Source organism: Xyrauchen texanus, chromosome 47 (genome assembly GCF_025860055.1).
Source record: "Xyrauchen texanus isolate HMW12.3.18 chromosome 47, RBS_HiC_50CHRs, whole genome shotgun sequence".
NCBI classification, from domain to species: Eukaryota; Metazoa; Chordata; class Actinopteri; order Cypriniformes; family Catostomidae; genus Xyrauchen; species Xyrauchen texanus.
In genome coordinates this window covers 16,747,157-16,757,583 of record NC_068322.1, presented here as the reverse complement: position 1 = coordinate 16,757,583, position 10,427 = coordinate 16,747,157, and the positions used below count along the sequence as shown (strand labels likewise).

The following is a 10,427-nucleotide window of genomic DNA, read 5'->3' as shown; positions in this document are numbered from 1 at the left end:
GTTATTATGTGATTCTAATGCTTGTTGTCAGACTGTATGCACACATCCAGTAGAGGTGACAGTGATTATTTGGGTGGGGGTTTTATTTCTGGCATGCAATGCTTTTTCGGAGTAGAACTCTCCACCTCAGCACTGGGAAAACCCTGCATCTGCATTTTACTAATATCCATCCGATAGGGCAAAACAACAGCCCTAGTCTACATTCCACATTCACAGGGTGTGCAGCTCTGTGGGCTTATGTTGGAAAGAATCCACTAAAAAACAAGCTTGTTTGAACCTTGTCATGTCTTTAATCTGCTGCTATGTGGGAAATTGGTTGCAATTTCAAATTGGTTGCATGGGGCAATGGTCAGTTAAATAGTATTTCGTTATACAAAATAATGCGAGTGACCAATCTGATTAAAATAGGCCAGATAGCCACGTTATGTAGACACATAAACGCACACAAAACACAACGTTCCAGGTTTCTGCAAAGACCATGAAAAAAAAAAAACAGTAAACAGTGATGCTCTATTCTAAATGTATTTTATTTTACAATGCTACTGCACCTTTTCCACTGATGCCATAAATGTTTTATGCTGCTTGATAAACAAATCATTTTGCTAAAAAAAAAAATTCTCAAGGCATTTAATGTGTCTCAAGAAAGAAGTAGTTAAATTAACATAATTCTTTAAAAATTTCGTTGAATACAAGTCTCTTGCTCAAAGGGATTTTGGTACTGCATTAAAGGTCAAAACTTGTGATCCAGAAATTTCAAATCATATTATATTAGTCACACCTGTGTGCTTAACCAACAGGTGATAGAAGCACACATTGTTAATTCCTTATGCAGACATCGGTCCTGCACCTCAAGCTTGTTACAATTACACGTGTATATGGGCATGTTACGCCTTTTATAAAGTCTTCATAAAGCCCTGTTTAGTATTGCACCTGTAGTTGGTGCCATAGTTGGAACTTCAGGCTTTGTTGAGAATCTCAGACAAGCTCAGTGCATGCAGCCTAACAATACTAAAAATAAAAACAATTAGTTAATTTCAGCTGTTCAAAGAAGACTGCTGTGCAGTTTATTTGTAGCTATGTTAAAAATAGTCCTCTGTACTCTACTTTTTGATATGTTCCTATATGCTATTTATACTTTATTTAGTTTTTTAGTAAGGCATGCTACTCAAACATTCCCCTCTATGACAGAGATGACTGGGATTTAAATGTTTATGTGCCATCCAGATAACCAAATGCTCTTTTGCGGATCACGATAGTAAACACCACTTCGGTGTGAAATCAACTTGACTGCTACAAAAAAAAAACCTATCAGTAAATATGAAAGCGGATGGATCAAAATGTTAAAATCATGTAGATATATTAAATGGACAGTTCACCCAAAAATGTCTATAATCAACCTCAAACTTGTGTTGTTCCAAACCCATATAGCTTTCTTTTGTGGAATGCAAGAATGACATTTTTGGGTGAACTAGTCCTTAAAATTGTTAGATGTAAACACACAGCTTAAATTTTGAGGTGCAGTTCATGGACCATATACAGTATAATAGCTGAGCTGTGTGGTCATTTTCTTTTCTTAAACTAAACATTTAAACATGATTTTCAAGGCTTTTAACCAAGCCATGTTTTTTTTCCTTTTTCAAAAATACAAATGTTTTAGTCATCCACGAAGAGCACATACAAATACTGGCTTTAGCAAAATAACCCATGTGAAAAAAGGAAATGCAAAACTGCAAAACTGGTTTAAAAAGTGCTACTACAATCTATATGGACACCTTATGAACGCTTCTAAAAAATCCTTGCTTATATCCACATTAAATGTTAAATGCCACTCTGTATGTGAATGAAGCTTTAAGGGAGGAAGATTCTGCTACAGTCAAACATTTCCAAAAAAAAATAAAATCATGTCAAAATGACATTTTGGAGCTGCTTCCCTTTGCAAATATGCAGAATTTCACATCTCCACATTCATGTAGGAAATGACTGTCCAGAACACTTTGGTTTCATCTGAATTGAAATACAGTTATGAAAACTGGTAAAAACATTACAGTTTAGCTCAATTCCATAAAAGAACAGAAAATGTTTTTTTTTTTTGTTTTTTTGTAGCAACTGATCAAAGACCACTCTAGATTTGCATTTCAGAAAAATCAGCTAAATAAAAAGTACAACTAATAATGTGCACTTATTGGCCCAAATTATTCACAGCCAAATCGGTGTTGCAGAAAGCCCCAGCAAAACACATTAATACAGACCAATATTTAGAAGGACTTGTGCGTAGCTGCAATAAGGTATGCCTGCATCATTTAAAAAGTAGCTTTTTTTAACTTAAGCTGTTCAGCACAAAAATCAGGTGCCTTCGCTTTAAGAATTTAACGAAAATGACACAAGCTACTTTCATGCAAAAACCTCTCTTATTTTCGCTCATGCTTTTTTTATTATTATTATTTGCATATCACATGCATCTGTATTTCCTGATCAGTGCAGAAAATGGTGCTTTGGGATTTCAGTAAAATACCACAGCAGATGTTTTGGCCAATAAAGTGTAAACTAAGGCGAAACTCCTTCCCTCTCCATGAGCTTTCATCCTGCCAATGAGCCATAAAATATAAACTGCATAATTTATCATCCATTTTGCACCTCTCTATAAATCCGAAGTATAGGACTCTGCAGAACAATAATGGGTGTTTCCCAATCTGTGGGCTTTTTCAAATCGGGATGGGCATTTTTCAACTATCCAATTAAAATGGAGTGGTGGTGGCATAGTAGCTAAAGCACAGGGCTGTTAATCAGAAGGTCGTTGCTTCTAACCCCACGGCCACCACCATTGTGTCCTTGAGCAAGGCACTTAACTCCAGGTTGTTCCGGGGGGATTGTCCCTGTAATAAGTGCACTGTAAGTCGCTTTGGATAAAAGCGTCTGCCAAATGCATAAATGTAAATGTAAAATAGTGAATCTCAATGTAGTAATCAGTGGGCATTTCCAAACCAGGATTGGCATTTCTGAACTATACAATGAAAGTAGGGAATCTCAAAGTAGCAGGCAAATTCAAAAATGTCCATACTGGTTTGAAACTGCTCACTGATTGGAAAATGCCCATTTTATTCTGCAGAGACACAAGTCTCATAATTCCTGCTGCTTGCATAATCACATTGAGAGTGAGGTTTCCCTGGAGATTCATAAACATTCTTGAAATGAAAGACATCATAACGTTGCATTTTCTGACCTTCACCAAAAGGTTCATGAGTAGAACTTAGAACAGAGTCAGCACGTCCATCTATTTGTTCAGTATGAGTCTAGCAAAGACCATGTTCATGACATGTACAAGGCCTTACTGAGCTTTGGGTCCAGTGAAAGGAAGCATACATTCAGCTGAAGATGTCTTTGTAGGTTTTTTTGAGAAAGAACACTCAACATGGTCACTTGACAAATTTTGTGTGGAGTGAACATAAGATACTTCTGTAAATCCATGGAATGTGATCATAAAAGGGAAATCTTTATGGTCTGAGATGACATGAAGTCAGGTAGGAAATGCAAACTGCATTGGGATCAGATGTTGATGCCCAGTGCAAATTCAGACATAGATGCCTTCGGGGTTAAAGGTTGTGTTCAGGGGACTCTGCAGAGCTCGTAGGTCATTGGGAAGTTGCCGGGCTGATCCGAGCCGCTTCAGACATCCAGACTGAGTCTCTGTTTCTGAAGAGTGACACAAGGCAGACAGAGTGGTTTTTACTTACATTACTTTAAAGGTGAGGTGTGTAACTGTTTTGACAAAATAATTAATTATCCTATTCTAGCTTTGTATATGAAGAGACACAACTGGAAGTTTAGCATTTGTTGGCTGATTCCTCATGAAAGTGTGAATAATTTGGCTATGTGGCACTATCAAAAGCTTGTTTGCTCTTAGCATCCTGACCAGCCTGACATTGGCTTAATCAATGGTGAGCTTGGGGCGGACTGTATTTATTCCAAGCAATGGCAGACAAGGGGGAGGGTTTGGAAGGCCAGTTTGAAAACATTATTTATGCAATACCATTTGGTGATGATAGTAGCAAAGAAATTACACTCTTTGACTTTAAAGCAAAGGGCTTTACTGAAACGTTTTAGTGGTGGATTTGTTGTAAGGACATACACGTTATAGGTTTGTTATGTGCTTTGCCAAAATGAGGCACAAAAGAGAATTTCTGTGTATTTGTACCTGTGTTTGCATCCTCCTCAGCAGGGTCTGCTGGCAGCACGGTTACTTTGGTGCCAGTCTGTTGGATAAACTGTTGGAGGTTTACCTGCCTCAGCTCCTTTGTTAACTGTTCTAGCTCTTGCTCTCTTTCCTAAATCATGTAAACAATAAATGCAAGGAAATGTTAAAGAATCTAACATCTGAAATAGTATGTCCTTCTCTACCTGTCAAATTTTAACAGGTGTCAAAGAAAAAGTGACAATCAGTGCAAAAACTCTGCCTGCTCCAAAAACTTTATTGGTGACTCAAGTAGTGTAGTTGGAATTCAATACTCTAAAAGCAAATGTGTCTGTGTTATGTGGTATTATGTGTCTCCAGACTGGACTGGAAAAATATCTTAGTCCTTCACGTCATCTCTAAGCTGTGGCTTTTACATAACATCTGTGACCACTACCCTCCTCCCCCACCCAGATCCTTCACATGCTGCAAAGCCGATTAGTTGCATTGTTGAACTTAAGACCAAAACAAAGCAGCTGCAGTTTGCTTCAATTGCATTGAACACAGTTCTGGGAAAGAGATTGTTTTTCTACTCATTTGTTCTGTTGCTTGTGTTGAGAGCTTTTTAGTAAATTCTGATGGCTTTGAACTGTTTTGAACTCACTGAATTGTGAACTCACCTGTAGCCTTATGTTAGACTGCCCAAGAGAGAGCTCAACAGCTCTGCAGCTGCTCTCCAGCCTAGCCGCCTGCTGCACCTGCATGTCCAGCTCGGCACAAGCCTTTTCCAGCCGCGACCGGACCTCCATTTCATCTGCAATCCGTGTTTCCATCAACTCTTGCTGCAAACGCTCAGCCTCCAGCCCCGCCTCCATGCACTGAATCCGTGCCAGGTACTCTCCCAGTTGCTCCTCGCACTCTTGTACACGACTGCGCAGTTCCTGCAGCTGCTCGCGGAGTTGCCTCTCATTCTCCTGCTCAATCTGCAGCTCGTTCTCCCAGAATTCCTGCTCCTTCATCTCTGCCTCATTCCTGCATACCTGTTGCTCTAGGTGCATCAGCTCTTCCTCATCCTCCTCCTCGTCCTCCATCAGTTCTTGCTGGAGCTCCGTCTCGCAACGCTGCAGCTTTTGCTCTAGGACACGCAGCTTGTCCTTCTGCAGTTGCACCAGGCGGGAGAGCTCTTGAGTTGGTGCTGGCGTGCCGCTGCGGTGCACCGTTCGCTGCTTGGCCTCACCCTCACGGCTCTTTGTGAAAATGTCCCGTAGCCCTTTGGCACCACCGGTGAAAGTAAGCGACTTGCGTTTTGGCTCACGCCGTTTGAGGGACCGGTCGTGGACTGTAGGCCGAAGCTTTGCCATAGGAGGGAGGCTTTGGCGGTATAGGCTGCGTTCAGGGGCCCTTGCAGAGGTGTCAGAGGTGGGGCGCTCGCTCAGAGAAGGTCCTGTACGTTGAAGCACCAACTGCACATCACTAGCGTACTGGCCCCACTTATTTAGAGACACCACAGGATTCTCATGGGGGGCCAGGTGCCTTTCTGTCTCACGCCATTTTTCTATCAGCGTATAGCGGCCAGTGCGACCTGCAAAACAACAATTTGTCCTTTACATCATTTGTAATTCATTTATGGGTTTGGCACTTTAGCACTAAGGAATTCAAGAAAGTAAAGTCTCATTTAAAATGTTTCCCCTGTCACTAGTCAGGGTTGGGCGGATTACTTTAAGAAAGTATTCTGGGCTGAATACTGAATACTCTCTCTTAAATTTATTCAGTCAAGTATTCTGAATACATCAAATAAAAAGTGACGTATTCAGAATACAAGAATACTTTCAGAATTCATATTTATAAAGGCAAGGCACAATTGAAGGAATTAAGTGTGATATGTCGTTATTATCTAATCTGAAGAGCTACAACTCCACTTAATCTGAGTAGCTTGTTTCTTTAAATTAGATGTGGAGTTGGACACTAATGTTTTTCTTTATGGAAAGAAGAAGACAAACAGAAGGCAGTTTGTGGTCAACTGCAATACTTTAATATTTTAACAACATTTTAATATTTTTCTTAACCCATTTTTTGATTTGATAAAGAATAATACATTTTGACACAAAAATAAGAAATAAGATAAGAAATGCAAATAAACCATATTATTTTATTCGCTGCTGCTGATCTGAGGAAGAGAGAGTGAGAAGATGCAGAAGACGCATCGACACTGTTTACAAAAATGTGTAAACATTCAGAGAAAATGCATGCTTTAAAACCTTTTAAAGCACAGGTACTTCCAGTCAGTTTTAATCACGGTTCTATATTAATGCACCTACTCTGCTGTCCTCCGTAATGGGACATTGCAAGAGCTTTATGCCTGTTCAAACGACCTCCAGACACGAATATAGTCTCAGGATTAATCAAAACATCAAGTCATGCAGCAAGATTTCAAACAAACTTCTTTCATGTTGTCATTATGGGGTACTGTTTGTAGAATTTTGAGGAAAATAATGAATTTAATCCATTTTGGAATAAGGCTGTAACATAACACTCCACTGAGACTGCCCTGCTGTCTGTCATCGAGTCGCTGAGACAGGCGAAAGCTGAATCCAGATCATCCGTTCTGATTCTGCTGGACTTTTCTGCTGCCTTTGACACAGTCAACCATCAGATCCTTTTCTCCACCCTCTCTAAACTGGGTATCACTGGAACTGTGCTTGACTGGTTCAACTCTTATCTCTCAGAAAGGTCCTTTGAGGTAGCATGGAGAGGGGAAGTATCCAAGCCACACCAGTTACTTACTGGGGTACCTCAGGGATCAGTGCTTGGGCCACTTCTCTTCTCCATATACACAACATCACTGGGACCCATCATCCAGTCACATGTTTTCTCTTACCACTGCTACGCTGATGACACACAACTCTACTTGTCTTTCCAGCCCAACGACACCACAGTGACCGCTCGAATTGCTGCCTGTCTGGCAGACATCTCAGCCTGGATGAAGGAACACCACCTTCAACTCAACCCTGCCAAGACCGAACTCCTTGTCTTTCCAGCCAACCCGGCTGTTGAGCATAACATCACCGTGCAGCTGGGTCCAACTACAGTTTCAGCCTTCCAAAGCGGTCAGAAATCTAGGGGTAACCATTGATGATGAGCTAAATTTCACAGACCACATTTCAAAAACTGCAAGATCATGTAGATTTACACTCAACAATATCAGGAAGATAAGACCCTTCCTCTCTGTACATGCCACACAACTGCTCATTCAGTCCCTTGTCATAACTAGACTGGACTACTGTAACGCTCTCATTGCAGGCCTTCCTGCATGTGCTATTAGACCTCTCCAAATGATCCAGAATGCAGCAGCACGTCTGGTCTTTAATGAACCTAAGAGAGCACATGTTACACCACTCTTTGTCTCTCTCCACTGGCTGCCGGTTCATGCACGTATTAAATTCAAGGCCCTGATGCTGGCATATAAAACAGTCATTGAGTCTGCTCCAGCATACCTAAAAACATTTATGCAGAGCTACGTTCCCACCAGAAGCCTGTGGTCGGCTAAGGAACGTCGCCTTGTCGTACCAAAACAAAGAGGCACCAAAACACTTTCCCGGACTTTCAGTTTCATCATACCACGGTGGTGGAATGACCTTCCCAACTCAATCTGGGAAGCTAACTCACTCTCTATCTTCAAAAAAACACATCTTTTCCAAAAGCACTTAACCGGTCACTAAAAAAAAAAATAAAAAAAATAATTATTCACATTTCTTGTTGCACTTAAATCTGTTTTGTATACTATTCTGATGATAGTGAAACTTTATAATATGGCACTTTTTGTACCACTGTCTCCCTAAGATGATTCGCTGATGTTCTTCCTCTTTTGTAAGTCGCTTTGGATAAAAGCGTCTGCCAAATGAATAAATGTAAATGTAAAAATTACAAAATGTGGAAAAAGTTAATACTTTCCGGATGCACTGTATGTTGTGCAAAAAACAAAGGGGGAATGAAGTAGGGAACTGGGAAGAAACAGAAAGCAAAATAAAAATTGTACCAATATTGTTGATATAATTTAATTCTCTTCATGTATGAGTCATAAAAACAAATTTAGGCCTAGTTTCTACATGTATATCTAGGTTCACCGCTATGAGTGCACAATGTAGTGTCTCACCTATAGCTTGGGCCAAAGCGATCACAACCTCTTGACATGTGGTGACCTCTGTGACTCCGCAGACAATGCGCTGCACTCCATCCACCCACACCTTCAGCTCCATGCCTCTCATCTGGATGATGTCATTCCTCACCTCCACAGGCACCCGTTACGAGCTCGCTCATCTGCATTTTGCTCTTATCACCACCTGGACCATGAAAACCAAAAAATTGTGCTGTGACATTTACATAAGAAATAATTTAACCACACACAAAACACTTATTCTCTTTAATCAGGCAACAGTATGATGATTGTCTATCAGAGGGACTTTACTAGACCACAGTTTTTAATGATACTTCTCCATAGTGTTAGGCGTCTTTAGTTCCTGGTGTTGACTGGGAGGACTTGTGCACTGCAGTGCTATAGTTTCTCACTCAGCTTGTTGGCACAAGCCCTGATCTGGCTCCAACACACTCCTGAATGCACACATTTACATGCAGCATAATTATAGCTAGGAGCAGTAGGGAGGTTATATAAATGAAGCAATAAATTGCAGAATAATTCTTGTTTTTTTTGTTTTTTTTCCCTTTTATTCACCTTTTGCCCTTGACTATCTCATTTTTAAATCGGCCCTGCAATGTGTCAAATCAATGTAAGTACAAGTATTCCATGTAATCTCTCAATTAATGAGGTCATGAAAATGTGTAATTTAATATAAATATTTATATTTATCATTATATTTATTCTAAAGAATGACCAAAATGTGGTTTTAAATCATTTTAGTTGAAGTGCAGCATATCACACATCAGATCAGGTGCTTAAAATCCCTAATTAAGATTTATTCCATGTCCTATGTAACATTTTCTAATAATAATAATAAATCTACTTTACATGTCTTCAATGTTGCGCAGGATGAAGTTGTTTACTGCATAGCATTGCTCAGATGGAAAACATTTGTCTGGACTGCTGCCTCTCACCAGTGACAGTGTACTGAGGGATGAGAGTGATTTATCTAGCTGTGAAGCGTTCAAGCTGAAGAACTGGTCCAAACAGGCCATTGTGAATGCTATGGATGGAGCCCACTCCCATGAGACACACTCATAAAGGATAAGTGAGATGAGCTGTGGAGCCTGACAGGTAATAAGTCTTTCTGTGTGCGTGTGTGCGTGCATGCAAGCGAGAAAGTTCTGTTTTTCTCTTTGTCTATCACTGTTGATTGTTTTGGGCATCTGAAAGCTGTCATAGCCTCTACTCATGAGTTATTGCAGATGTGCAATGGGCTCTATCTACTAGATTTCTGTGCCTGCAAAGTGTTCATGTGTCAGCACTACGCATATTCAAACGTGTATGTAATATTTGTTAAATGTTGGTGTCAATGGACCAAAGTCATTTTACTTTCTTCGTTTCTTGCTCTGTTCAGATGGGACTAGTTTTCCCTAGCCCGATCTCATGAAAAGATTAGCATGCTCAGATGTTAATACTGTTGCCATGGCAACGCATTCATTGTTACTATTCCTTTCTTCCTATATCTGGGTGTTTTTAAGGCACATGGCATGTTTATAATGTCATGAAATTTTGCACACACATCTGAGTCGTCGGCCATAAGGACTGGGTAAATGTTCACACATGGGCATGTATTAGGTATGCCAAACAGGAAGCCGGACATTTATTTATCATATAATATTGCAGTTTCTGAACTTTTAAATACTTCTCCAATGTGACTGTCACCACATTTAGACAACATTATGCCAAGACATTGAAGATGCTAAATTGTGAACAGATTTATATATATCGAATGGTGTTTCCATGGCGAGGCATTAAATTAATGGCAAAAAATGGGAAAATAAATGTCTCGTATATTCTGTGTGCAATGTGTGATTTAGATCAAAATTGAGATGTATGTTTAATCACATGGATTTGACTATTTTGGGTCACAGTAATAGCACCACCACCTGGCAGCAGGAAGTGTGGATCTTACAACAGATATTAAAATAGTTCTCTTATATTTACTCAAATTGTTTAGAATAATGTCAAATGCCAAATGCATGTGTCCACCTTGCATTGTATTCCGAAAGCCAACGAGTGGAAATGGACCAGTTGTGCTTGGGCCCGTCATCATTGCTTGCA

The 10,427-nt window shown here is 40.0% G+C and overlaps 1 protein-coding gene across 1 annotated transcript in view; it reads right to left on the bottom strand.

Annotated features, from left to right (window-relative positions):
• Window positions 1–271: 271 nt before the first annotated feature.
• Window positions 272–10,427, bottom strand: part of LOC127638771 (ras association domain-containing protein 8-like) — a 17,607-nt gene continuing 7,451 nt past the window's right edge. Inside the window, exons 2-5 of the mRNA XM_052120494.1 lie at window positions 8,322–8,508; window positions 4,849–5,750; window positions 4,193–4,322; window positions 272–3,690 (exon numbers count right to left, since the gene is read on the bottom strand). Coding sequence (XP_051976454.1) covers window positions 3,569–3,690; window positions 4,193–4,322; window positions 4,849–5,750; window positions 8,322–8,433 — 1,266 coding nt within the window. The 5' untranslated portion in view covers window positions 8,434–8,508 and the 3' untranslated portion in view covers window positions 272–3,568. The remainder of the gene's footprint in view (window positions 3,691–4,192; window positions 4,323–4,848; window positions 5,751–8,321; window positions 8,509–10,427) is intronic.